We start from the raw sequence: 27,844 nt of genomic DNA on the forward strand, positions 1-27,844 counted from the left end.
CCAGCGGAACAGGACCAAACGAAGAGCTCTAGATCTAGAATTTTGTGAGGGGGGGGGGGGGGGGGGGGGCAGAGAGAGCGAGAGCGCTGAGCTCTGAACTTTCCCTCAAAAAAGAAAAAAAGAACTCTGCACTTCACGTACAATCTTTTCCAGAGAGGTCGTCTCTCTCTGAGTAGTTTCCAATGTTTCTGTTTGTGAATAATGCACGAATAACAACCGAGTCTCAGCTTCACAAGTGCTGATTCTGTAAATTTTGTAAACATGTGATCTGAGACCAGGTTGAAGGCCCCATAGCAGCGGTCTCTCTCTGAAGCCCAAAACCCAAGTAAGGACTAGAGATATCCTTGAAGACACTGATTCACATGACTGACCCTCTCATGAAGGGGATCCAATATGCTTCAATTAATAAGTTACGATTTCTCATTCTAGTTGTTAGGCTCAGTCCAATCAAAAAGTCGAACGCCTAGTGTTAGTTACATTCTTGCGTAAGCTCACCGTGACGATTGAAAATATGTCCCCAGAACTCATCAAGAATCACTGAACTGGCAAACTGCCTCCTTGCTGCACGCCCCAAACCAAATGTTATCTAGGTATCCTTCTTTGTGTAAACATCTGCTTCTACTTCAAGGGCTTTTTCATTTGAGCGTTTCATTACGAAACTTTGTGCTTTACTATGGTCTACTACTATGCTGGCACTACAAACCTCCGGCACAGGCTCTGTCCAGTTAGCACCGAGTTTGGTTCCTTGTGTGTCAGTGAGGGTTGTACTTCAGGATTAATTACTGTATCAGCAGTAGAGTGCTGAGTGGCGCAATCAGATTCTGTAGTAGTGCTGGAATTGCATTTAAGCTCAAAAGCTGATTTCTGATGATCCTCCAATGAATCCCTTGGAACAGCACCAACGGACGACCTATTAACTTCTTCCTGTGCACAATTTTCCAGATAAGGTTCTCTGCAGGTATGTTCTTGAGCTGGTTTCTTATGACCTTCTGATGAATCCATTGGAGCAGCTCCGATAGAACAACTCCAAACTTCATGCCAATTTTTTTCCAGAGAAATTGCTTCTCTATAAGGAGTACATCCGATGTTTTTCTTTGTGAGTGCACCAACAGCAACCGAGTCTAAGATTCATTACTTGCTGACTTTAGTGGAGTAACAGCAAGGAACAGTGTAAATGCAATTGATGCGCATGAAATTAGGACTATGACAGAATATGGAAGTATAACAGGGCTTCCAGCGTCTCCTTTCAGGTTGTTTGTCCAAGTGCTATCACCAAACAAAATTTCCGCTGCAAAAATGATATTTGTAAACAGTGCAAGAAGAAACGCGAGGAAGGCCAATATTTCAACATATAAAGATACTCTGTATCTTCCCATCAATAATCTTGACGAGGAAACACGAAAAATGGGTATAATGGATGAAGGAAGAAGCATAGCCTGGATAACTGGGCACATAATAAGTGACTGATATATCCCTCCAGGACCAGCAACCTTCGCACAGTAGATAGTAAGAATCATAGCAAAACCCTTAGGTAGCAGATGATGTGCTGACAGAGGCAATTTTATACCAAAGAAGTTCTCTGAAATGACATCACTACTAACAATGCATGTCAACGAGATGATGTGGCTTGAAAACAGAAGGATCACTAATAACACAATTGGTGCTGCAGGATTTGTAAATATCTGCAGAAGACAAGAATCCACAGAATTCAGGAGGGGCTTCGTGTGGGATCCAAACTTAAAAAATGATAGCTGCTTTATTAAATATGCACCAACCAGAAGCTAAGTTGTCGAGGAATGGTGAGCAATATGCTCATGATTCAATGACACCACTTATTTCTATTCTCCATAAGACCCAGGACATGGACTAAAAAAGCATTGCAGTCATCTTTTTCTTAAAATTGTGCAGGGCAGGTAAAAAAATACATTATTGAAATTTAATGCACTATACACCAATGGAAAACCCCAAAGCTTAAGTTTTTGGGAAAGGTAGACAATATATTCATATTTCAACAAATTTCAGACAGTTGCAAATCCAAAAATGCAAATTATAGGAGAAATTCAAGATACCGAACTTGTGTTATTATTTTGTAACAATAGATTGATTGCTGGTCAAACACCAATATGTGTCGTAAGTGAACAAAGCCACAAAGGTATAATAAACAGAAATTTGAGAGAAACCTGGTGCATTAGCTCCATAGCATCTTGAAAGTTCATGACCATTGTGGCACTGGATTCATCTGCTGCTGAGCTTAGGAGAATATAATTCACAAGAAAAATCCCCGTAAATATAAATAATATAGAGAAAAGGTGGTCGTGAAACAGGGAACCAAGGGTAAGAACCGAAGATCTTCTCTGAACCTGCACATACGATATGTGAATCAACATACAACAAACCAAAGAAGGTCAAATAAGAAGGGAACAAATCAAGAAAAACTTGTTTTGGTCTATCAAATGGAAGAGAGTACAAAAGTAAATTGCAATCACTTGATGTGTTTTTAATTACGATATTTTAAAAAACTAACAACCTTAACTACCATTTATGGTCTGGATCCATTTTACCGCTTTTGTTAATCAACGCCGTATGCATTCTTGATGAAAATCTATTTATCAAGTAATCAATCATACACCAACAGTTCAGAAGACTTGTTTCATACTATGATAACTCTGGCAACATGAACGAAAATAAAATGCTGAGAATAGGTGCTGCGAATAGGGCAATAGGCTGCTTTAGACATGAAAGCAGCACAACCAAACACCAACAATCCTGTTCCTCGTCAATCAATCATAAAGCATTTGCTTACTACGTATTCATTACATTCAGCACTCTCGTGGTAAAACATGAAACAACACTTTCATCATGAATGGCACATTCAGGATTGATAAGACAATCTTTTAATGCGAGATAAGTTTCACAAAGTTCAGGCACCAAATGTACGTGCCATCTGAGAACTGCACATAAGCATTAGTAAGAGATTTGGAACTTACTTGAACAAATGATGATTGAGTATAAAAGCTGTGCGCTATTATATTTGCGCCAAGGAGTGCCATCAGTGAATAAGCACTTTCACCACTCAACTTGGGAAACATCACATCCATATTGACAGGGGTTTGGGGATGACTGATTAATAAACCAAGGACAAAACAAAGAAGTGTAAAGCCAGCTACGCAGGCATTTAACATGCCAGCCACCCTCGTATCCTACAATGAGCACGAGCAAGAAACTAGAATCACAGAAGGTTATAAACTTAGAGCAGGTCATCTTTTTATGATGCAGTTATTTTGGAATTTACAAATTTACCAGGCGGGAAAGTGTGTATGGTAGCAGATTAACTACAACACTTGCAATACATATGGCTGTGATAAGATCATCGTGTTCAAACACAAGGATGAACCCCACTGCCACGCCTGCAATCTAAAATAGACGGATGTTAAGTGTTTAAAAGATTACAACTGCTGGCATGCTCTGCTAAGCACTAATGAGTTCTCTACAATTAAATGCATGCATAGCGCAATCACATAAACACCCAAGAATGAAGCATTGCTAGAGAAGAAAAAGTCTATAGTCTGCAGACATACCATGGTTAGTTCAGAGGTTAACAACGATACCCATGCCTGAAGACCAAGAACAACACATATCACCTGACTGTATTCCTGACGGCAAATCTGTTTGGCATTGTAAAAGTACAGAAAGTGAGATTAAGATTTCCAGAAATACTTAAAATTCTCGAGGTTATGCTAAACTCTAGTATATCAGCTATAACTGGTGAGATATCTGGCAGTGCGGTGACTGGTATGAGTTCCACAAATTAACAGTAAGAAAGTGCTCAATATGTTTGTACCTCTGCAAGATTTTTCCCTGTGACCATGCCGATACAAGTTGACAGATATTGACATAAAATGGCTGAGAAATTGAACAGCAACACCATTAGCACAAGATCGTACCCAAACCGAGATCCAGCATCCACTGCCACCAACCACTTTCCAAGGTCAATATATGCCATCGAGATCAGAAGTGTTGGTCCAAGGGTACGGAAAAGATTATGCTGACCATCCCCAGCGGCCAGAGATTCTATACTTCGCACAGCATTCATGTTGCAGACACAACGATGATCAGCAAAAGCTCCGTAGGATGCACACCACTGAGCCTAATAGCCAACTGCTTATCAAACTTCGGCTCTCTGCACTCTGCTGTTATGATCCAAGAAGTCCACTACCACTCTTCAGAGGCGACGACCATCCAGGACATGTCATTCTTGATCTAAGCTCCTTCCATCAACAATCCACATTCCACAACCTTTAGCTTCACAAAAATGAACACTACAAGATTCTTGCAAAGGGTGTGGACTACTAGTGTGTAAGGATATACTTCCTTATGGAAATGGTGAGCACTAAGCAGCACTGTAGAGGTAACCATGAACTAGTAGAGTGGGTGTCTTCCTCCCCAACCAAATAATCCAGTATATTTTCAATGGGGGAAGAAAGCTTAGGGTTCTCTACCACAATTATTTCAGGATCTTGCGCCCATGGAAGCAATAGACCTTGACACCGAGCCACCTGCAACGGGATCGAAGCACCATATAAGCCGAACCAACCGAATCAAGAAACATGCATTGAGGCAGCAGGTAGTCAGGCCAAGAATCCTCTTTCCAGTTAAGTGTAGGAATAACCAACCAAAAGGAACACACATACACACAGTGACACAAATAAATACCCAAATCCGTTTTCCTTTGTTACTTTTTTTTTACCTGGACAGCCCCCCTCTTCGCCTGGGATTCCCGGCCACGAACTCCGAACCGAAGATACTCTGTACAAAGGACGCTGCAAGCACTACTGATCGCACGAATCGGACCTCTGAAAAGTTGGGTGATTATTTATGGCGTCCCCCCTTGTCCAGTGGGAGAAGAACTGAAGAAGATAACTGAACCCTCTCTCTTTTTTATTTGCTCCTCAATCCTCGTACCTCGTACCTCGGCCGGTGAGAGACGACGGCGCGAGCAAGGATGGGCTGACGCGTCGCAAAGACTGTACGGGGCTCAGGTGGAGGAGGCCGGGCCGCCGGGCGGGTGGCGGCGAGCAGTATGGACGTGGAGCCCCCCTGCGTCATGCCGGCATCTCAGGGGCGGGGGGGGGGGCGGGGGGGGGGGGGGTGGGGGGGCGGCATTCGTGGCCATTGTGTCCACTCTGCCATTACCGAAACAAAAGGCATGACTGCCACGTACCAGGAGGGGCACGGAGATGGAGACACGACGCCGGAACAAGGATTCGGCGCCTTGATCCACAAGACCGGAACCCTCCACGCGAGAACCGCTCGCCCTCGCCCCAAGGTCGCGTTCCGGCTTGGCCATTGCGATTCACGAGGGGACGGGGGCGACCGGACTCGAAGACATGTTTGCCCCTGAAAACTTCCTGACCCTGAGGCACGGTGTGAGGAACGAGCAGGACATGGAAGAAGATAACCCAACGAATTCGAATCATAAGAACCAGAAATGCAGAGTAGCAGCAGCTGAATTACTGGAGAACGTTAGCCGGTTCAGAGATACAAGGTCGCCAGGAAGACGATTCTTCTGCTACTCTACAACTAAGCTTTAGGGTTATTCTTCGGTAACCTCTTACAGATCGGGACCAAAGCCAATTGCAGGTGGTTTGGTCATTAACCTAAAGAAAAGATTATTTTTTTGAGATTACAACCTAAATAAAAGATTAACTGAAGTAAAACACTGTTTAACATATGAAAACACGCCTTAGATGCATCACCTACGGTCCTCCTGAAGTCGCTGAATCGGTATCGAAGACGCCGACTTATTCTGCTTCCCTTTCCCTGACAAAACTGAAACTGAATCGTAGAGCCATTGGAACCCTTTTCAGGTTCAGTGTTCAGTTTCAGTGATGCCCGAAACACGGGGCTCTCAGGAACCAGGCAAAATGATCCCGGGAAATTACAGCCGCAGTACAAAATTCACAGCTTATCTACAATTTCACATAGTGCAGCACCGAAGGCCAAAAAACTGAGTTTTTTTTTACTTCAAAAAAAAAGTGAGTTTGAGTTATACTGTAAATTTTTTCAACAGGCTGCTTCAGGAAACAACTCAGACAATCGGCCGCTGGTAAGAACATCAGACGCAAAAACTGGGACGGACCAAGGGCCAAAAAGGAGATTAAAAAAACCTGGAACCAATGACACCAGAACCAGAAGCAGCAAAATGGCACGCAGCCTACAACGGCGCTAAGTCAGTCAGCAAAAACAGCATGCGTGTCCAGGATCTTTTTTCTTGTTCTACCGCCCTGCCGGCGTCTTGCTGGAGAGCCTGCGCTTGTACCGCTTGAGCACGGAGGCCAGGTTCTCTTTCCCCTTGGGGAAGGCGACGTCTCCAGCAGCCGTGCCACTCCGGCCCTTGCGGGCAGAGACGGCCTGCTCCACGCCCTTGATCACCTCCAGGATCGCAGCTGCCGTGGTGAAGCTTCCGGGGATGGGCTTGCCAACCACACCTGCGTTCGCGAGGCAGGCACACCCCGATAGGGGTCTCCGGGGCTTGGAGAATGCGGGCTCAATGGTTCCCTACATCAAGAATAAAAGGCGGGTGTACCCGTAGCAAAACCCTTTTTTAGGAACACTGGGAGACAAAATGAACCCAAGGATTCTGAGGCTTCAATGCATGATGCAAAAAATCCAAACTCTAAACTAAGCTGATATATGTCTGATTTTCTATGATCTAATCAATTGGCATGGAACATGTTGAAGGACAACGAAACTTAGGTCAACGATGTTTAACAAACTTTGTTGCATGGATGAAGCACCAGCAGAAGGGCACGACCAATGGCTGAATCTATTTCTCAAAGTGTACATCCCATTTCTAGTGGTAAGAACATGCTTTGTAATTTGCTGAAAAATAGACAAGGAGACAGAAGGATCACCTGTAGACGGTTGAGAACGTAAGTATATTTCCCCCATAGTTCTGGCCTACTTTCCACACATGAAAGGTCTAGCACCCGGTGGATACACCAGACACCAAAACTAACAACAAGTGAAGCTCTCCAAACACAATCATCTCCACAATTGGGCACTCTGCACACAGCATTGGCATCTCTTTCATCACTGGTTTTTTCTCGTGAAACTCTCTCGGCTTCAGAGAGTTGATCAATTAGATTTTCATCACAACCGCCATTCTGACTAAAGATCCAACCTGATCCTTCCAGCTTCAACAGCTTCATGATGCAAAATCTAAGTGAGCTAAGAAGTTCTGCCTCACACGCTGCGTAAGAGAAATCATCCTTTGTGGCACTACTTGATCCCCGGCTGGTGTTCATTTCTCTTTTATTCAACTCTACACTTGGCACACCAAACAATTGTTCAAACGACTGCTGGGCCCAAAGGGATTTGGTGTTAGTGTTCATACTCGACTGCATAGACATACCTTTCTGAGCATTATGATGTGAGAGCAAGTTAAGTGGAGATGAGGCCCCGCTCGCTGAGTCCACATACCGTGATTTTTCAGATGCCAACCTACTAAGATATGACAGATTTGCAGCAGGACCGCCTAAATTCGCTTCATTCAGAACAGCATTTCTGCTTGCGGCAATAACCTTAGATATGTCAGGTGAACTGTGGTACTTCTTTGAGTAAGCAGATGAGTCTACACTCTCACCCTCACCAATGTAGGTAGGATCGTAATAAGATCTTTCCATTGCTATTGTACTTAAGCGGTTCAAGGTTGGGCTTTGCAAAGAGCCAGCTCCCAGTGATCCAAGCACATCCTGGTTACGAGCATTCATCACAGAGGCGGTATATTTAGTAGCAGATTCAGGAGATATAGGAAGTTGCCGTGGGTCCAGTTGGCTGCTTGAGTGCAGATTTCGACTTGCATTCATGCCTTTCAAATAGTTTGCTAGGTGATACCCATGAACGGTAGCAGGTTGATAAAACTGGTTATCTGGATATGATGGCGCATGGAAACTTGAGAAGTGTTCAGCATTTTGCTCAATGAAGGTTCTGCCTGAACTTGGGATATCTCTGTTCGGTAAATGCATGCTTTGAGACCAGGTTGGTGAACCCATGGCACCCATCTGGAGCCCATAACCCCTGTCTGGATCAGAGAGATCCTTATCACGAGAGTCCCATGTGTTCAGTACAGTAGCTGACCCAAGCATTTCATCTCTCATCATGGGGCTCCTGTATGCTTCAATGGATAGGTTATCTTTTCTCACAGCAGAACCAGCTGCTCCCAAGTCCAGTCCAATCAAAAGGCTGACCCTTTTAGTGTTGGCCTCTTGCGTAAGCTTACCATGATAATCAAAAAGAAACCCCCAGAACTCATCAAGAATTGCGGCTAACTGCCTCTTTGCTGCACGGCCCAACGCAGACTGTCTTGAGGGGATAACAGTACCACTGACATTACCAGCATCAGTGTCATCCCCCCTGCTCAACGTAAGAGATGGTAGATCATCAGAAGTGAAAGAAGGTGCCCTACCTCCAGGAGACTTCTCAAATTCCCAATCATGTGAAACCTCAGTATCCTGCTGTGTGCAAACATTTGGTTCTACTTGAACAATCTTCTCAGTTTCTGTCTTCACTTTCATATTCTCTGCAGTACTTTGTTCTACTACGGCATCAGTAGAAACCTTTGACATTGCCTCTGTTGAACCAACCTCAACACATTTTGGCTCCTTGTGGAATATAGATGATGAGGGGTGAGATTCTGGATTAATTTCCCTATGAGGAGTTGGTGGCTGTGCATCACGATCAGATTCTGTAGAGTTGTCAGAACCCTCGGTATGCCCCAAAGCTGACTTGTGATGTCCTTCCAATGAATCCTTTGGAACAGCATCAACAGAAGGCCGCTGGACCTCTTCATGTGCCACATTCTGCAGATAAGTCTCTTCTCTATGATGAGTACTGTCCAATGGTTCTCTCTGTGAGTGCACAGACAACTCCTGAGTTCCAGCTTCATTACTTTCTGACTTTAGTGGAGTAACAGCAAGGAATAGTGTAAAAACAATAGTTGCAAGAGAAACTAGGACCATGACAGTATATGGAAGTAAAACATGGCCTCCAGTGTTTCCTTTGAGATTGTTTGTCCAGGTGCTGACACCAAATAAGATTTCCGCCGCAAAAATGATATTTGTAAATAGCATAAGAAGAAATGCAAGAGCGGCACATATTTCAACATACAAAGATATTTTGTAGCTTCCTATTATTGATCTTGATGAGGAAACACGAAAAAGGGGGATAACAGATGAAGGAAGGAGCATAGCCTGGATAACTGGGCAGATAATAAGTAACTGATATATCCCTTCAGAACCTGCAACTTTTGCACAGTAGATAGTAGGAATCACAGCGAAACCCTTAAGTAGCAGATGATGTGCAGAATGAGGCAGTTTAACACCAAAAAAATTCTTTGAAATCACATCACTACTAATAATGGATGTCAGTGAGATGATGTGGCTTGAAAAGAGAAGGATCACTAACAACACAACTGGTGCTGCAGGACTCACAAATATCTGCAAGAGATATGGATAGACATGAACTCAGCAAGGAGCTTTAATGCAGAATCCGTATTCAAAACAATAGTACTTCTAACAGAATTACATGCTGTTATGCCCATGGAACGTGTAAAGCTGACGGACTAAGCCACACTCCGCCAGGTCCTCTGGCCGTCGGCCCAACAATTATCTAAGTTAGGGACTTAGGGTAGTCAGGATGTTGCCCAGATATTAAGTTAGGATAGTATTTAGATTAGAAGGCTATCTCTTTTAAGGAAAAAGGTCCATCACTAGGTTTTAGTAAGTTTAGATGCGTAGGAGGTCCCCAGTCATAGATACATGGGCAAGGACTCATTATCATCAAGTTACCAACAAGCTCTCATCCCAAAACTACTTCACTCAAAAGCGTAAATTGCTAAGAGGTGGACATATACTCAACCATTTCAGACAATCGCAGTCAGTCTAACAGAGACATGCTAGATACTGAACTTATGCTTGAAGTTTGACTGCTGCTAGAATACTAATAGTAATAGGCAGTAGCTCAAAGAGCTTGACAAAATAAACGGAAATTGGACAGACCTGGTTCATTAACTCTTTACCATCTTGAAAGTTGACAAGTGTTATGTTACTGGATTCATCTGCCGCTGAACTTAGTAGAACATAGTTCACAAGAAAAACCCCAGTAAATATGAATAATATAGAAAACAGATGGTCATGAAACAGGGAACCAAGGGTAGGAGCTGGAGATCTTCTTTGGACCTGCACATATGATATCTGAATTAACATACAACAAACCAAGGCCGATCATGGAAAGTGATCTGTTTTATCAAAATGGACTGGAGAGTACAAAAGTATAATGCAATTACTTGATACATTCTACAGTATTTTTAAGCAAATTTTTGAATGGCTGTGTCACAGTATTGGGGTTTGGCCAGGACCCGAGGTATTAATTACCTCCTTGCCCTTGCACCAGATGTAAGCTAAGTTTTTAGGGTGATGTCGAGGTTGTGGTGTTGTCTTTGTAAAGGGCGCCCATTTTTCCTTAGAACTTGGTGTGGGTGGGTGTGTTTGTAAGGGTTCTTCCCCCTCTTTTTTTTCTTCTTAATATAATGATACGTAACTCTCTTGTGTGTCCGAGAAAAAAATTAGAGCCATCTTGATTCATTTCTGGGCCCATCAGACCGTCACTGATGATGACGATCTGAAATAACTAAGGATTTACGGGGATCCTTGATGAGCACCAGAAAATGTTTTTCTGTATTTTTTTTAACGGCAACAGTAGGGGAGACCCCTACATGTTTCTCTGTTTTAGTCATTATCACTCAGGTTATCAAGTTACGGACTGTAGATGACATGCTTCCAAAGATAGTTTCATTGTCAGTCACCAGAAACTATAGTAGATAGTGTTTCTTATTATGTATTATATGAGAATTTCTGAAAGAAATTGATGTCCTAGTGGTATAATTCAATTATTGAAAACATGGAACATCATATACACCATAGAAGACACATCCAGGAAAAGGAAACCACACATCACCTTTTCCTGGAAGACAAGTTTGGCATAGTGCACCTCGACAAATGTAAATCCATATGTGTTATCTGACAAATTGCAACTAATCACAAGCAAGAGAGATAGATTTACCTGAGCCATTGATGAGTGAACATAAAAGTTGTTTGCTATTACATTTCCGCCAAGAAGTGCCATCAGTGAGTAAGCACTCTCACCACTCAACTTGGGGAACGTCACATTCACATTGATGGGGACTTTTGGTTGACTGACTAACAAACCTAGCACGAAACAAAGAAGTGCAAAGCCTGCTACGCAAGCATTGAGTGTTCCAGCCATCCTCTTGTCCTAGAATGGGCACAAGAAGAAAACCAGAAATACATATGATATTAGAGCAAGTCTTCCTTGCATGATGCAGCCCTTTGGGGTGAATAAATTTACCAGATGGGAGATAGCGTATGGTAGCAGATTAACTACAACACTTGAGAAACATATGCCTGTGATGAGATCATCATATTCAAACACAAGGTTGAACCCAATTGCTATGCCTGCAATCTGAAATAGACAAAAGTTGTTTGAAAGATGGGAACTGGTTACATGATGTGGCAGAGAGTAGTCTACAAGTAACTATGCATAACAAGAGCACATGAATATACCCTAAGGAGGCATTGACAGAATATAGAATTTGTCTAAAGTGGGCAGGCATACCATGGTCAGTTCTGCAGTAAACAAGGACAGTCCTGCCTGAAGACCAAGAACAAAACAGATTGTCCGACTATACTCCTGGTGGCAAATCTTATCATTCATGTAAAGTAAGACAAGTAAGATGCTAAGAACAGCAGAAGAATATGCTGCAATAGCTGAATAAAGTGTACATCATCACATAATAATTTTCTAGATACAACTTAAAACTTCAAACTGTGAGAGGTTTCAAATAAAAAGGAGAACCCCCCACTCCCATCAATCCATTCACCCCACTGAAAAAATAGCACTGACAGTGGTGGGTCATATTCTATATCCATCATGTTTTGCTGCAACAAGCGCAGAAATATTTTTCTTTTACACCCGGAATTTTCAATTTCATTAGATAACCTGGCACTTGGTTAATCAAATTAAGCACCCCTCTGTATACTAAAAAATGCTTGCTTGGCACACAGGTGAGATGTGAAATTAACATCTCGACTTACATATAAATACCAAAATTCTCAAATTTCTATTAGTATATTGTATTATCAGCTACAATCGGAGACATCTCTATGTGATGGTCCTCGTGAAAAATCTACTAATAAGTAAAGGACTCGCTAAATTCATACCTCTGCAAGATTCTTTCCTGTGACCACGCCTATATAAACCGACTGATACTGGTATAGAATGGCTGAGAAATTGAAAAGCACCACCACCAGCACAAGATCATACCCAAACCGAGATCCAGCAACTACAGTCGCCAACCATTTTCCAAGGTCAATATACCCCATTGAAATCAGGAGTGTAGGCCCAAGGGTACGTAAAAGATTATGCCTGCCATCCCCAGCAGCCAGAGATTCTAAGCTCTGCACACCATTCATGGTGCACCAATAATAGGGAGATCAGTATGGATCCACACCTCCGAACCAAATACCCAACAGCTTGTCAAGCTCCAGTCCTCTGTGTATCTACCTTGATCCAAGCTGTCCAGTCCAATTCTTCAAAATTGATGACCATCCAAAGCAGCATAAAAAGCCCGGAACATGGCATCCCTGGATTTGCTCCAACCAACTTGACAAAGAATGAACACTACGTAATTGTTGCCATTGGTGTAAACTGATAATATGGTGTGTTTCCTTATACTGAAATGGTGAGACGCATAGCAGAGTTGATCACAGGCACGGAAGTTCAGCCCTTCCCACCACAACTATTCCAGAACCTCGCCGCCGTATTGAAGCAATAACCCCTAAGACGACCCACCTAAACAAGATCGAGGTACCACATGAGGCAAAAGCAAACCGAAATCAAGCACTTTTGACAGGATCAAATGAGAAACGAAAATTGCGGCAGCAAAACTTCAGACGAAGGAGCACTCTTTCCAGTTTCGAACAAAACCTTTTCCCTATATTTTTCTACAACAAGGAACCTTTTTTTTTTGGCTTGGGATTCACCAGCCACCCGAGGACTCCGAAAAGCGAAACGGTATCGTACCTCGGTCGTCGAGTGGCGGCGGCGAGCAAGGACGGCCGGCGGACAGCCACAGCCAGCGCGGGGCGGAGGCGGGACGCGCCCGAGGTGGGCCGGTGTGGGCGCGATGAGAGCACAGGATGCGGCGGGGGGCGGTGGCGGCCAGCGGGGGCGTGCGTGAGCGTGACTGCGTGAGTAGGATGACCCGTCGACCAGGCCGCGGAGGAGCGGTTGGGTGGGTTTGCCGCTTGCACTTTGCACCTCAGGAGTAGCCGACTAGCGAAGCGGCTGGTGGCGCGGGTCTGGAAGAACAGCGGGGGCCGGCTGAAGCCGATTGGTTTCGCCGGTCGGTTGTTTGAGACGAGAGATTCAGGGGTAGTGAGCTCGTGATGATTAGGCCGGGGCAGATTATTAACTGAAAAATCTGGAGGTGGCGTTTAACTTGGTCGACCTGGCATGAGTGTTGCATGATCGTTGCTCTATCTGTCAGATGATTAAATAAATTAACTTCATGACGACAACTTTATTGCTGATTTTTGGCGTGATGCTTCGGTCTGTGTCACACCCGGTTTCTAAAGATAAAACCGAATGCATAACTATATGTATATGTATATGCTAGGATCAAGTTCCATACATATAGTGACTTCATTACTTAAATAATCAGCAACAATATCACGAAAAGAGAATTAAAAGACTATGTGTTAGCTTATCTTCATGATAAGGACTGATGGTTTCGTTTAAAATGATGTTAAATTGGGCGATTCTCACATCGCCGGCCGGGATAGAAGAGAGAGAGAGAGAATTTCTTATTTAGCATCGGATAAAAATTTGGCTCGTTGTATGATACCAGAAATTTTTCCATCCTTTTTTGACATCAAAATTTTTCTTTCCCTCCTTTCTTGACGGTTCAATTAGATTGGCTGTTAAGTCCAACATGAAAGATATTTTTACCCCTCGATTTCGCAGCTTCTTTGCTCTCATCGTGGTCTCTCTTTCGAAATTGCTACATAATTTCGGTATGCACGAGATGTTATCCCATCGCTATGCACCTCTATCAGATTTTCTCTCCTGCATGCGCGGCGGCGGCGGCGGCTTCGACCACATCAGAGAGTGCTGCATGCAGTGGCGGAGCTAGGGGCAAATCAAGGAGGCTGATTCCAGATAAACAACTAGTAATGGCATGCATGAAGCCGGTCTACCACAAGATTCTTTAGAAATTACTTCAAGATAGGGAGGCCGGAGTCCACTATAGCCCTAACGTAGCTCCGCCAGTGGCTGTATGGGTGGCACTGTCGGCGGCATGAGGAGGAGGCCGACCTCATGGGCTAGTGCCTCGTGGGAGTTCCGGCAGCTAGAAGATCTTGGGGACCCTAATGAGGCGACGAGCCGTCGTCCTCCACCTCCGCACGCATGGGCAAGCAGCCATAACTCGAGAGGATGCGATTCATGCGGTGGATTTGCTGGTTGTGCAGGCGCTCATCGACGAGGCGAGCCATAGCCGCTAGTCGCGACTCCCGCTCCTGCAGCTCCTTGCGACTGGCGGCGGGGTGCCGAACGGGCCGGCAGCTCCGCGCCGTCCTCACGCCTGCACCGTCCTTTCTCACGCCTTCACCGCCGCCAGCCGCCGCATGTAGGTGTCGGGAAATTTGGGATAAGTTGGGCCGAGCAGAAGCTTTCTGTGCTATTTTAGTCACAAACCAAATCTATGACATGCATGGGACTGAATTTTAACAAAAGTAACTAACGGATCTAACGGAAGTGTTGAAAAGGGAATACAAGATAAGTTTTGGTGTCAAATAGGGAGTAAAATTTTTTCAGCGCTATACAGGGACTGAACTTTTATCTTGTGTTATATAAGAAATTTCCTCTAGAAGAGATCGCGCTCGGAGGCTTAGGGACAAGGGCACGAGGTAGGCCGCGCCGATCCTATGCCAGAGATACCGACCGTCACCATGAGCCGAGCAACAAGCGCATAATTTTTTGCAATTTAGCTGTTTTTAAAACATTTTTATATATATGAATCTATAAAAGATTTATAAAAATGGACCACGGCGCCAGAGGTCATGGCGCCATATGTTAACGTTACAGCGTTAACGTTACAGCGTCACAAGCTTTGACGTGTGTAATTTTCATATGGATGCCAATGTGGCATGGGCCGGCGCCGACCACGGCGTCGTGCCATTAACATACGCACCACGGGTCGTGGCGCCGTGGCGTAGGATCACAGCGCTAACTATTGTGACGTCGTGCCCTGGTCTTAACTCCCGCGGCCGTGCTCCCCTCCCACTCCCTCCCCAAGCCTGCTCCCTCTGTTCGCCGGAACAGAGGGAGTTCTCCCTCCCCCTCTCTCTCTTCGTCACCTCCCTCTCCTAGATCCGGCCGTTGGTGGCCAAATCCGGCCAGGTAAAGCCTGGATCTGCGGTTAGCAACTTGCGGGGCTACTCGCCTCTGCTCGCTATCTACTCGGGCCATGCGCCGCATGGCAAGTCGTATGTACTACTCGTGTGAACTGCATCGTCTTCTCTTCTTCGTGTTAGCAATTCAGCATTGCGATAGCTTTGCTAGGCAGTTAAAATGGGATAACTGCCATAGTTTCTGTATCATAATCCGAACGCCATACATTTTAATTTCTTCAATAAATAACAGGGCTCCTACCATTTTGCTTAAAAACTAATGTTATATTTATATAGTTAAATAGGAATAATTTAGGGATGCTGCTAATATCTTCTGCCTCCCAAACTCACAACCTTCTAACTTCCGGAAAGAGGCGTCGTAGGAAGCTCAAGCACTAAAATTTTGGTACATATGGAAGGTGGGAGATGACATAATAATAAAATTTGGAAACATGCCTGGATTGAGACTGCCCCGGCCAACTTTGAGGATTTTTTTTGTTTGCACCCAAATAGGTGTTATCTTAGCTAGTGTTATCTCAGTTTGCGACATGCTTATGCTTAGGCTCACTTTGGTTCAGCTTCCAATCTCAGATTCGCTTCCAAAAAATCAGATAGCCAACCAAACGCTTCCGCCAAAGAAATCATTCCAGTGAATCTACCGATTCCAGCCAGTCTGAACCGAAATCGGGACGCTGGGCAGATTTCCCGCTTCGCTGCTGTATTTACCTGCACTGCCATCCTTTACGATCGATCGAACCATTTTCCTTTTGTTTCCCGTGACCTTCTCTTTCCTCCTTATCCACGAGCTCCCCCGCCGGCTCCCCCTACCGCTGCAGGTGCTCCCCCCGCCGCCCTCCCCGCCGCCCCCCAACGCACCGCCCGCTGCCCCCGCCGCCCGCCCCCGACGCGCCCCCCGCCGTCCCACCGATGCCCTCCCGGTGCCCCCCCTGGCGCGCCCCCCGCCGGCCCCCGCCCCCGCTGCCCCCAACGTGCCGCCCGGCGCCCCCGCCGCCCGCCCCCCGCACTGTAAGTTCTTTCGGAGCAGGGATTAGTCGAGATTATCCTGCATGCATGTCTGTAAGTGGAGCTAGTCACATGAGTGTTTTGGCCAAGTCATGCAGATAACGTGTGCATATGTGTTGTTAAAACCAGTGCAAACACAAGAGGGAGTTAGTGTGCAGTACTGCAAAAGTAAGAGGGTGCTGATGTGCAGTGCTGCAAGAACTTTATGTGTTCTTTTTTCTCATTATGTTTGTGTCTTAGCAGAGATCAAGATACAAATAATTTTGAACGAAGAAGGTGGTCAGCATTGCATATATCAGCACAGGGACATCATTACTGCATCATATAAATGGAAATGAAAATTAAGGAAAAAGAGAGCACATATAATTGTGATTTGGTAGCTCCTTTTTTGACACTCTTGCGCTTGCACATATATAAGGATTGCTTCTTTGCCACTAATTTCTTGAAACAGTTTGTGCCTTACTGCATGCATTTTAACTTCCATGAAATATTTTGCAGTGATGAGCTTACTCCATTCTCAGATGTCCAACACTTTCTTTGCATGTGCTTCAGATGTTAGACAGTGGGAGTATATCTCTTATTGCCTCTCTCATCTAACCTTCACTGAAAAGGGTTTGAAGAAACTCTTTTGACAGTTGGAGTCCTCATACAAACACTACAATTCCTCATGTTCAGATTCAGAAAACCTTTTGAATGACAACTTCAGCTAAGTTATGATCATGCTCAGTGGTTGAAAATATGTGCATGAACTACCAGTTATCCCAATTCCTGACCTACCAAACCTATGAATGTGTAATACCATATAAATACATAAATTATGAGCTAAGCAAGAGAAAATGTTCTGCTCAACAGTGCATGTCTAGGCAATAGAGAAGGCACTGACAGCAGCAGAAACAGCACGCACCATGGAACCACTTATGAGTTTTTTTGTTGTTATACAGTTTACATGCTTTTTATCGATCTGAGACATTTGTAAGCATATTTGCATTCGTTACGTGTCCATTCCATAATCATATTCGATGTATGGTGTTCCTATATGTTTCCAATATCTGAGGGAAAATCTGAAAGCAATCATTGTAGCACGAATGGAGCAAATAAAGTACTTTTTCATTGTCATGCATTCTTTGATTTTATTTTGCCTTCTTTAGACAAATTAGTGAGTGCTTCAGCTTTGTGGTGAATGAATTAATTTTATTAAAATGTTCATAATGTTTTCATGTTAGAATGGACTTAGCTCTATAGGATACTTCTATGTGCATTCATGTGAGATGCAAATTGTGAATATTTTTGTTCATTCTTTTTATTGACACTAGTATGGCTGAGAAGGCGGTGTGGGATAAGAAAAATGCGAAGCACTTCTGTGATATATGCATGCATGAGATTAATGCTGGGCATAGGCTATTAGGTCATTTGAATAGAGTCGGATGGAAGAATGTTGCAGAAAAGTTTGAACAGATAACTGGTCGGAAACCGGAACATTTGCAACTCAAGAATAAATGGGATGGTCTCAAAAGAAGTTATACTATTTTTATGTAGTTAAAAAATGCTGCCACTGGACTTGGTTGGAACGATGTAAAGCAGACTGTAGATTGCTCAGATGAATGGTGGAACGAGCATCTTGCGGTGAGTGTCACAACATTTGTCATTTTTTAGTTTTCTTGGATATTTTGTAGTAGCTAATTTTACCAATGTATTGCAGAGATGCGACGATCCAAGTAACGGAAGGAAATGCAAACATGTTCAGTTCAGAAAACATGGTCCGGACAACTTGGAGGCGATGCACATCATGTTTGGAAGTGCACATGTTACTGGGGCATCTGCTTCCATACCTGGAGATTTATCTGATAATTGCAGTGATGATGAAGTGCATGAGGTTGAGAGAAGCCCCTCAAATATCCACATGTCCACTATGCTCCAACAGAAAGGCAAGAAGCGTAAAGCCTCTTCTTCTACGTGTGCGGATGATAAGGAAGAGAAAAGTCCATTTTTACGTCTATAAAAACAAACCTGCAGCAAGATCGAAGATGGAGTGAACAAGATTACCAGTAGTATAGAAGCTTCATCGGCTCCTTATATGACCAGCCACATTCCTACCCTTGCGGAGGCCATGAGGATGGTGAAAGAATGTGGAGTACAGGAGAAAACTGCCCTCATGCATACAGCTGCAATATCGATAATGAAACCTGAATTTAGGGAGCTCCTCGGATTGTTTGAGATAAATAAAGGAAGACTTGATTTGCTGCAAAGGGAGCATGAGATGAAGAAGTTGCCTTAATCATTACGTTCGTTCTTATTATTTGAATCCTTATTATTTTTTGGACCATTATATTATTGTTCTTGTGTAAGCAAACCATTATGTTTGAGTCCTTGTATGTTCAGACCCGTATTTGTATGAATAATGATTTGTTTGAGTCCTTATATGTTCAGACCTGTATCTTGATAATCTGAAATGTGGCTTATGGTATGTACTTGTTATGCTCGTGCTTGCAGAGCTATGGACGAATTGGCAAAGAAGGGTCACAACGGACTTCAACTTCTAGCCGAGTTGTCCAAGCAGGCTGCCACCATTGGTCATTTAGGTGACCGGTACACCGAAAGGTACTTGAATAAAAATGATTACAGAAATCCTCAACAATCTGGAATTGAGTGGGTCGAAGAGTGCCTAGCTGCCCCTAAATATTTCTACAAGATGTTTAGGATGACTCCTGAGGTTTTTATGGTCCTTCATAATTTGCTTGTCGCTAACTACGGTTTGAAGTCAACAAGCAATGTTTCATCTGTGGAGTCACTGGCTATGTTTTTATGGATTGTTGGAGGACCTCAATCTTTTTCTCAAGCTGAAAACCGCTTCGTTCGGTCCCTATGGACAGTTCACACTAAATTTAAGGAAGTCTTGAAATATTTGCGAAAATTAGCAAAAGATAATATCACACCGAGGGACCCTACTTTCAGTACGGAGCATGCAAAGGTTAGAGAAAACCGTTTCTGGCCTCATTTCAAAGATGCTATTGGAGCTATAGATGGGTCACATGTACAAGTTTCGGTACCTACAGAGGATGTTGTCAACCACACATGTCGGCATGGGTACACATCGCAAAATATTCTAACAGTTTGTGATTTTGATATGAGGTTTACTTTTATGGTTACTGGTTGGCCGGGCTCTGCACATGACACACGGATCCTCAATCATGCCTTAACAAATTTTGGTGACAAATTTTCGAAACCACCTACAGGTACAAATGCTAACTTTGTGTATACTTTGGTATTATTTGAAGTATAAGTCATGAAGTATATGTCATTGACTTGTGTTCTTTTTTAGTCAAATACTATCTTGTGGATTCCGGTTATCCGAACCGAACCGGATATCTTGCTCCTTATAAAGGAAGTACATATCATCAACCCGAATTTCGTCTTCGCAGACAGCGAGCACCTCAAGGGAAATATGAGATGTTCAATTATTTGTATTCATCCCTTTGCAATGTAATTGAGCGTGCATTTGGAGTCCTTAAGCAAAAGTGGCATATATTGAAGTCGATGCCAAGTTTCTCAATTCGTACGCAGATGCATATCATTATGGCTTGCATGGCATTGCACAATTTTATTCGTGATAGCGCGTTACAAGATGATGCGTTTGACAAATGTGATGAAGATGAGAACTATATGCCGCGAGATGAGGACGACACCGAGGAACAAGAAGTGGCGCAACTAGAAGTGGATGAAATTCTTGAGGAGGAGAATGAGGTTACCATGAACACTGTTCGTGATAACATAACTAATGCTTTGATTAGTTGAAGATAATATTTTAGTTAGGTCGAGGTGGATCTATATATCTTTTGTATTAATTATATATGTCAAACAATTCTAATTATGATAATTTTCTTTCCAAAACGGTCATCTACATATCCTTACAATTAATCAGCATATAAACAGTCCTATACTGTCTCAGGGGCAAAACTGACATTTCTCATAGAATCCCACAGTTGGCAGCTGTTTCAGCCAAACAGCTTTCAGCTTTCTCACAGCTGTCAGCTCACAGCAGCTTTCCCACAGCTGATTCCAGAAATCAAATTTTCAGGAATCCACAGCTGAACCAAACACACCTTTAGTGTGTCCGGCTAATAGGATCAAACCCAATCTAAAAGATACAATGAAAGGACAGATTTGGCTGGAGACTTCCGGTGTCAGAGTGTCTCCGGCTGTCTTCCTTTTCCCAATATATTGATAATATTGGAAGAAAATACACTCCCAGCGGTTTTCCAAAATCTCTTTCTTTCCCCAATAATTATTGGATTGTTCCAATATTTCACTCCATCTCCCCTAAATAAAGAAATAATTTTGGCTCTCCCAATATATTAGTTGTATTAGGATGAGATTCCTGGCGAACTGTAAAAGTATCTCTCCTAATAATCTATAAAAGTGGTATTGGAACATTCCAATACTATTTTAGGAGATATTTATTAAGGAACCGCTGAAGATAAAAGTTGTATTGGAACATCCCAATATTATTTTAGGAGATATTTATTGAGAAACTGCTGGAGATGCTCTTACAGCGGTCACTTTTACGCTGCCATATATGTCCAAGAATTGAGCTGACATTTATTCATGATGACCAAGAAAGAATACATAGGTGACAACATTATTAATTCCTCACTGCAGCTCCTCTCTCATCCCTACAAATCATTGTTACAATCTTCACTAGACCACTACACCCTCACAAAACCAACGAAGTGACACACTACGCACAATGCCCAAACGTGTAGCGGCGGCACAACATCAACCTACCCTCCCACAGGATACTCTCTGCTCAGTCTCAGATGGAGATACTGTTGGGGATGCCCATGGCCGTGAGACCCTCGCCCTTCGTGCCGTCCACGTCCGACGTGTTGGGGTACAGCAGCATGTACGGCATGTCCACAGGCCCCTTCCGGTTCTTGAACGCCGGGTTGGCGTTCATCGTCTTGATCCGGCTCTCGATCTCCACCAGCCGGGCGCCGAACCTCTTGAACGCCTCCAGCGCCTTGGCGTCCGTCGTCCAGCGCTCCGGTTCGTCGCGCTGGCCGAGGTACACCTCGTCGGAGGAGTGCTTGGAGAGGACCTCGATGAGCGAGATGCCCAGGATGCTCTGGAACTGGCTGGTGATGGTGCGGATGTACACCTTGTCGGCCTCCTCCTGCCCCGCTTCCAGCTGCGCGTACTCCTTGCTGCCCAGCTCCGGCATCGGCCGCCGGCTCACCGTCGGCCTGTTCGGGAGGTACCCGGCGTACGGGTACTGCCCGAAGTTGACGGCCGCGTGCAGTGCCGACGCCACCCAGATGATGGTCGTGCAAGCCCTGGCCAACTGCTGCACGGTGTCCATCTTGGGCCACCAGTCCCTGTCCTTGAGGTCGCCGTGCGCCTCCTCGCGCACCTCCTTCCACCATGCCTGCAGCTCCACGTCGCGCTGGAGCTCGCCGTCGTTAGGGTAGTAGATGTCCAGGTACTCCTTGACCCACCGCTCGATCGCCCACCAGATCACCAGCCCGTCCACGGCGTACGGGTAGTCCTTGATCAGCAGACGCACGCCGTACGGGCTTGACTGGTCCGGCACGGCCACACCTCTGAACGCACAACCAAAAGAGTAAACCCGTCAGAATCAATGTGTTTCTGAAAATTCTTCTGCACTCCGATCCATGTACATACCTCTTGACGAGATCGGCCGGGAGAGCCTGCTCGTTGAAATTCCAGCTCTTGTACACGTCAGAGGACATCTCAAGCGCGTGCTTCCCGGGGAACACGGTGAGCTCGAAGATGCCACGGGCGTTGATGAGTGTCTGGCGTGCCAGGGCGTTGATGTTCAACGTGTCACGGTAGTGTGGGCTCAGCAGCTTGTGCACGGGGTGCACTACGCTGAGCTGCCGGTTTGTCGCGATCACGAACGGCTCGATCACCGCGTGCGTGTTCAGCCTGCAAACACACACACACGCGCACAAAGATCAGTGTTTCCCTACCAATGAGAGGACTATTTTGACTAGCATATCACTGCACATACAAAAAGGCACCAGAAACAATTAGAGTTTCGGTATCAAGGAACAGTAGGTGAAGGAAAACTCTGTACCAGTGGCTGATCAACTGATGCCAGGCAGAGTCATTGACGCACGCGTAAGCCTTGGCAAGCTGCCAAATGTGGCCCTCAACACCGGTGTGAGCCGGGGTGTACACCTTGCTGTCGGCGCCGTGCTGTTGACCATCAGGGTGGGGCAGGCTCAGCTCGATGGCCACGGGCTTCAGGGTGCCATCGTCCTTCAAGAACAGAAGGGTCCTGCTGGCATAGATGAAGTTGCCCTCCAACTTGTTGATCTGGTCGAGGTACGGCATGAAATGATCATGGTGGTCTAGGATGAAGAGCTTGTTGTTCTTCAGTGCCTGCACAGGGTTTGTTATGACAATCAATCAAAAGTTTTAGGTAACTATCAGTACTGAATCTCTCAGTTATATATGCATGTGTTCAGTCCAGCATACATTCTGCACTGTCAAGCCTTCCAGGTTATGCTGAATGTGAGCTTCAGTGATCTTGCTGGTATGGTCTCCATACTGACTTGGATCCAGGGTACTTTTAGCAGGGAACTCCTGCGATCATGGAAGCGAACTTTTAGGGCTCTTTACTCGATTATGAGGCAAGTGTATTTGTCAACTCAAATGATGTAAGATGCTAACCGTAAGGCGTTTGATGATTACTGGATTCACGCCTGCAAGTGTTTCTCTTGCAAACTCCTCATCAGTCCTCCAACCAAACTTAAACTCTGGAGCCTGTTTCAATACATCTAGTGTATACCAAGAATTACACATGGTCATAAAAACTATTTTTCGTTCAAACAGCGGATTAACACAGAAAATTGCCAAGAAGTGGAGTTACCTGATTTGATGATACTTGGAAGGGGCATCTTTAGGGGGTGGTCATGACTGCCATTTGGCAGAATACTTCTAAGGAACTGACTGGGGATTTTCTTCCTGATCTCTGCTATTACTGGATGGTTGGGTGCTTCTGGACCAAGTTCATAGAGTCCTAGGATCTCTTCGAATGAATCAAACTCCTTCGGCGTATCATCAATGAAAGTCCCTATTGTTGGAAGAACAGCCTCAATGACTGCCTTCAGTGAGTACCCAAGGAAGTCTGACATCTTGAGATGTCCAAAACGTTCATCACGCGGGACGTAGATGTTCAGGTTGAGCACAAAAAGCCTGCTCTCTGAATTTGGGTCTGGATAAAAGGTCAAGCAACGAAGGATTTCAGCTAAATTTCTGACATCTTGTATGGACTAAAATGCAGTGACTTGAAGTCTTGAAGTTACCGGTTTTTGTTGGGTCCCTGCCAGTTCTGCAGCGACGGGGATATGGATGTTCCTGGCGGCCACCAAGGATCGGCCGTACATGGTCTTCACCTTTGTCCGGCTCACCAAGGTCATTGTAGTAGTCATAACGGTAGACACGGTCATGCTCCTTGTATGGTCCAGCATTATCATCACCTCGGAGAATCTTGAGTTCATCTTGACGAAAAGGCACCAATGCTGCAGGCATTTTGCTTGGCAGATAGGTCTGCAACATAGCAATAGAGTGAGCTGACCTGTTTTTCATAGCCTTGAAAAAAAAAGTGCTGGCAGAAGCAAACCATAGGATGATTAATTGATAGGTATGCTTATTTTCCAGTGTCAGACGAGAGCACAACAACTGCTATATTGACTAGATTTTTTTTTCTGTTGGCCAGATCTAGTGCCAATATGATGAGGTTGAAAAACAACGGCCTTACAAAGCACCTCGAGTTAAAGTGAATTTTTTTCACCGCTCAGCAAATTATCTAGTCAATCAACTGTTAGATTCTTTCCACTCTGGATTAATCCGTGTACTTATTATGGTGCAACATGAGGTAAATCTGACTTTGTGGTGTTCAGTCTGCAATGGTACTGAAACAAACCTTTTATATTTCTTTCTCCTTTTTCTTAGATTATTAAGAGACAATTATGGTTTTTTTACTAGACTTGTTATTTTGCCTTGGAGACCCGTCAACCAGTTCTGGATCAACATGGGCCATATGTGGACATAGCCGTAAGACCAAGCTCGCCAATTTGGCGGCTACACGGGGTTTAGCCTACTTATATTAAAAGAGGGTTAATAACACAGTATTTATTCTGCCGCTTTGTACTTTTCAGTAGACAATGCGTGTCATTAGGATCTACTAGGTAGGGATGTAAATGGTACCGTCCGACCGAGAAGGACGGATATCAACCCGGATAGTTTTTCTTGGATATCCGGTATTAGGTACACCTAACATGGTACCTAATCCATTCACGGGCTTTTAGAAATGGAAAGTTGACCAGCATCCAGCCCTCCAATCCAATGATCCATAGTCCATAACCACATTTCATTTCAATCAAACTAAGACAGGTTTATCAGGCACAAGAGGAAGAGCTCTTCTTCTTATTTCCATTTGGAATTTGACCACTAAAGCATTTTTGTTCCAAAGCAGCAAAAACGTAAGTTTGTTTGCACAGTGCACTGGGCATCCGTAACGCCGCAGCAACAGGGAGCAACCAAAGGGAGGGGCGGCCCAGGTGTCAGAAGTCAGAACGGATACTCACGTCGTTTGCGAAGAAGATGCGGTCCTGGGCGTAGAGGTGGTGCGGGAAGACCCACGAGTTGGCGACGAAGACGACGGTGCCCTTGCCGGGGACGCCCTCGAGGGTGACCCTCTTGAGGAAGAACTCGGCGCGCTGCAGGTTCCTGACGAGGACGGCGCCCGGGATGCCCTGCGACTCGTCCCACTCGAAGTTCACCCGGAACACCGTCTCCCCGTCCGTCGTGGACTTGATCGACACCACCGCCTCCTCCAGGTGCGCCGCCTTCCCCACCTTCCCCCGGCCTCCATTGCCTGCGATCGATCCACGGCAGCGAAATTCCGTTCACACAAACTGCCAAAAAACGAAATTCAAATAAAATGATCCCTGTAGAATTTCAGTAAAAATTTCCATCGACCCTAAGGCCCGTCGATTCGCGACGGCAGTGCGCGTGCGATGCGATGCGGATAGCCTTGGAGTATTGCCGCGGAAGCTACAGAGAATCTCTCTCTCAGGTTCCCCGTGTCCTGTTGTGCTGTGTCGCCACTTCGATCCTGACCTCCACTAGTTAACGCTCATTGCTCCCTCCCAATTGCATTGAATGCCCCCCAACAACTCCCCCAACTCCAGGGGTCCCCACGGGTTCGAGCAAGTTGCTCAGTTTCCTCTGGGCTGCCACGGGAAAACGGCAAAAACCCCTATCCCCTGCTCATGCCCCGTTGCCATGTCGCCATCCATGGTGATCACAGATTTTGTTGGACGAGCACGGATTCTACAGACTTTTTACTAGCAAAATGTCTCCTGCAAGATCGGCCTTTGTTTTGGGGGCAAATCAATTTTGGCACCAAACGGCTAAGGAAATCCGAGGCCGAGACAACTACAGAACAAAGAAAAAGGAAACCGAAATGGACGGCGAAACGCGCGGTGGCGGCGCGCGCCGTACGTTTCCGCCGCCGCGCGCGGCCGGGCCCGGGCGGCGTCTCACCCCGCGGCCGCCGCGCGCGGGCCCGGGGCGGTGTCCGAACTCCGGAGGCAAAGGGAGGGGCGTCAGCGCTTACTGGGGTCGGCGGTGGTGGCGCTGACGAGCCGCAGGGCGACGCCCTCGTCCCAGCCGAGAATCTTGTGGACGCCGTCGAGGAGCGAGGCGTGGAAGTCGCCGACGTCCAGCACCTCCTTCTTGACCAGCACCACCGTGCCCCGGATCTTCCCCTCGTTCCACGCCGCCTTGTTCTTCCCCGTCAGCCGGTCCGCGACCCCGTGCCAGAACATCCTCGCTCGCCCCCTCGGGGAGGACCACGCCGGAGGGGAGGGGACGGGGGGCGGAACGGGGTCACCGACTCACCGGTGATTGACTTTTCTGCTCGCCTCGCCTCGCTCGCCAATGTGATGTGCCAGCTAGAGCAAGGCAGGCAGAGGCAGGCGTATTGAACTGCTGCCGCTGCTACTTGCGCCGCGCCGCGCCGCGATATATAGGCGGCTGCGCAGCCTAGCTCGCTGCTGCTCCTGCCACTGCCAGCGATGGCGACGACTAGGATTAAAAAAAGCGCGGATCGGATGGTGTACGCCGGCGTCGCTTCGCAGGTGTGGGGATCCCGCGGCCTCTGGTGTAACGGTGATCCGGTAAACAAAACGCCGTCCGGGCTGGCCCCTGGCACATGCGCGGGCGGCCGGACAGCGTCGCGAAGCAGAGAAGCCCGAGCTGATCAGCTGGCTGCCCAGGGCGCCGAGGCCGAGCGAAACCGCGGAAACGGCCGACCGCGGGGTGGGGGGGTGGATTCGGAAAGCCGCGGGCGGTTTCGCGCGGTCACCCGGTCGCCCTCGTCTGGTGCGTGCGTGTCCCCGGAGGCCCGGACCGGCGGCTGCTAGTGCTACCGCGCAGACCCGCCAACCCGCCGAGAGGACGCGCCGTCGTGTCGTCATGTGTGTGCGCGCGCTGGTCATTCCAGGGAGCCAGACACTGCAGCCGCCGCCCGCCGCGACCAGAACTGGACACGGTGTCGTCAACTCAAGGTCCCGCCGGGGCCACCACCACTGCTCCTGCACAATTCGCCAGCGTCCCATTGATGGCCAGGTCACACACGGTGGCTTGGGGACAGAACTGAACCTGTTGATCGTTCGTGATCTGCAGCAGCTTCGTCACCAGATCCGGCGCAGTTCCGCTGTTATTAACAAAAAACACAAACAAAATCTGCAGCAGCAGCAGCAGCAGGTGTAGAAGAAACGGGATCACGAGCGGCAGCCGGCAGGTGCGTGTGCGCCGCGAGGTGACCGAGGGCGAATCGTCCACGCGCGCTTGATTCCGACCGTCCGGGAACTGACTGATTTCGGACGCTTTGCGGCGAAGGTGAGCCATCGAAAAGGAAATTAACGTGTTGCCTGGATGGATTACTGACCCTGTCTCCCTGAAGTTTTTGGTCCACACAAGCGTCAGGAGGAATTCAGGATTTATGCTGGTCTTGGCTTGTAAACCAAGTTCAGGAACGACGCGTGGTGTGCTATTCTGGGCCATGATCTGAACTGAATGCCGAAAATGCAAGAACAGGTCGGTAGTGACGAATTTTCAGAGGGGCGAGAATTCTTCACGTCGCGTCACCCTAGATTTTTCTGACGACCGGTGCTGCTGCTGGTCTCTATAAAAACACCCTCCCCTCCCGATTCAACTCCCAGCTGCCGGGCGTTTGATTCCAGCGACTAAAGTTAGAA

General features: G+C 46.1%; 4 protein-coding genes and 1 pseudogene across 4 annotated transcripts; 1 reads left to right on the top strand and 4 right to left on the bottom strand.

Annotated features, from left to right (window-relative positions):
* Nucleotides 1–138: 138 nt before the first annotated feature.
* Nucleotides 139–1,029, bottom strand: LOC112872675 (annotated as a pseudogene).
* Nucleotides 1,028–5,124, bottom strand: LOC112872674 (protein ETHYLENE-INSENSITIVE 2-like). The gene is made up of 7 exons (XM_025935748.1): nucleotides 4,748–5,124; nucleotides 3,842–4,556; nucleotides 3,579–3,665; nucleotides 3,301–3,414; nucleotides 2,988–3,200; nucleotides 2,181–2,360; nucleotides 1,028–1,682 (listed from the first exon to the last, which is right to left on the bottom strand). Exons 2-7 carry the CDS (start codon nucleotides 4,091–4,093, stop codon nucleotides 1,122–1,124), a joined length of 1,407 nt encoding a protein of 468 aa, XP_025791533.1. The 5' UTR covers nucleotides 4,094–4,556; nucleotides 4,748–5,124; the 3' UTR covers nucleotides 1,028–1,121.
* Nucleotides 5,125–6,132: 1,008 nt separating this feature from the next.
* LOC112878336 (protein ETHYLENE-INSENSITIVE 2-like) lies at nucleotides 6,133–13,420 on the bottom strand. Its single transcript, XM_025942790.1, has 8 exons — nucleotides 13,162–13,420; nucleotides 12,300–12,930; nucleotides 11,695–11,781; nucleotides 11,428–11,541; nucleotides 11,122–11,334; nucleotides 10,059–10,238; nucleotides 6,915–9,497; nucleotides 6,133–6,558 (listed from the first exon to the last, which is right to left on the bottom strand). The coding sequence occupies exons 2-8, from the start codon at nucleotides 12,549–12,551 to the stop codon at nucleotides 6,277–6,279; spliced, it is 3,711 nt and encodes a 1,236-aa protein (XP_025798575.1). The 5' UTR covers nucleotides 12,552–12,930; nucleotides 13,162–13,420; the 3' UTR covers nucleotides 6,133–6,276.
* A 3,091-nt stretch (nucleotides 13,421–16,511) lies between these two features.
* LOC112878253 (protein ALP1-like) lies at nucleotides 16,512–20,427 on the top strand. The gene is made up of 4 exons (XM_025942698.1): nucleotides 16,512–16,556; nucleotides 18,090–18,176; nucleotides 18,253–19,786; nucleotides 19,873–20,427. The coding sequence occupies exons 3-4, from the start codon at nucleotides 19,003–19,005 to the stop codon at nucleotides 20,343–20,345; spliced, it is 1,257 nt and encodes a 418-aa protein (XP_025798483.1). The 5' UTR covers nucleotides 16,512–16,556; nucleotides 18,090–18,176; nucleotides 18,253–19,002; the 3' UTR covers nucleotides 20,346–20,427.
* Nucleotides 20,428–21,125: 698 nt separating this feature from the next.
* On the bottom strand, nucleotides 21,126–26,588 carry LOC112877880 (probable linoleate 9S-lipoxygenase 4). Its single transcript, XM_025942255.1, has 9 exons — nucleotides 26,200–26,588; nucleotides 25,166–25,455; nucleotides 23,882–24,125; nucleotides 23,446–23,790; nucleotides 23,247–23,353; nucleotides 23,052–23,159; nucleotides 22,648–22,955; nucleotides 22,233–22,496; nucleotides 21,126–22,150 (listed from the first exon to the last, which is right to left on the bottom strand). Exons 1-9 carry the CDS (start codon nucleotides 26,408–26,410, stop codon nucleotides 21,364–21,366), a joined length of 2,664 nt encoding a protein of 887 aa, XP_025798040.1. The 5' UTR covers nucleotides 26,411–26,588; the 3' UTR covers nucleotides 21,126–21,363.
* Nucleotides 26,589–27,844: the final 1,256 nt, after the last annotated feature.

This window comes from Panicum hallii, chromosome 9 (genome assembly GCF_002211085.1).
Source record: "Panicum hallii strain FIL2 chromosome 9, PHallii_v3.1, whole genome shotgun sequence".
Lineage (NCBI taxonomy): Eukaryota > Viridiplantae > Streptophyta > Magnoliopsida > Poales > Poaceae > Panicum > Panicum hallii.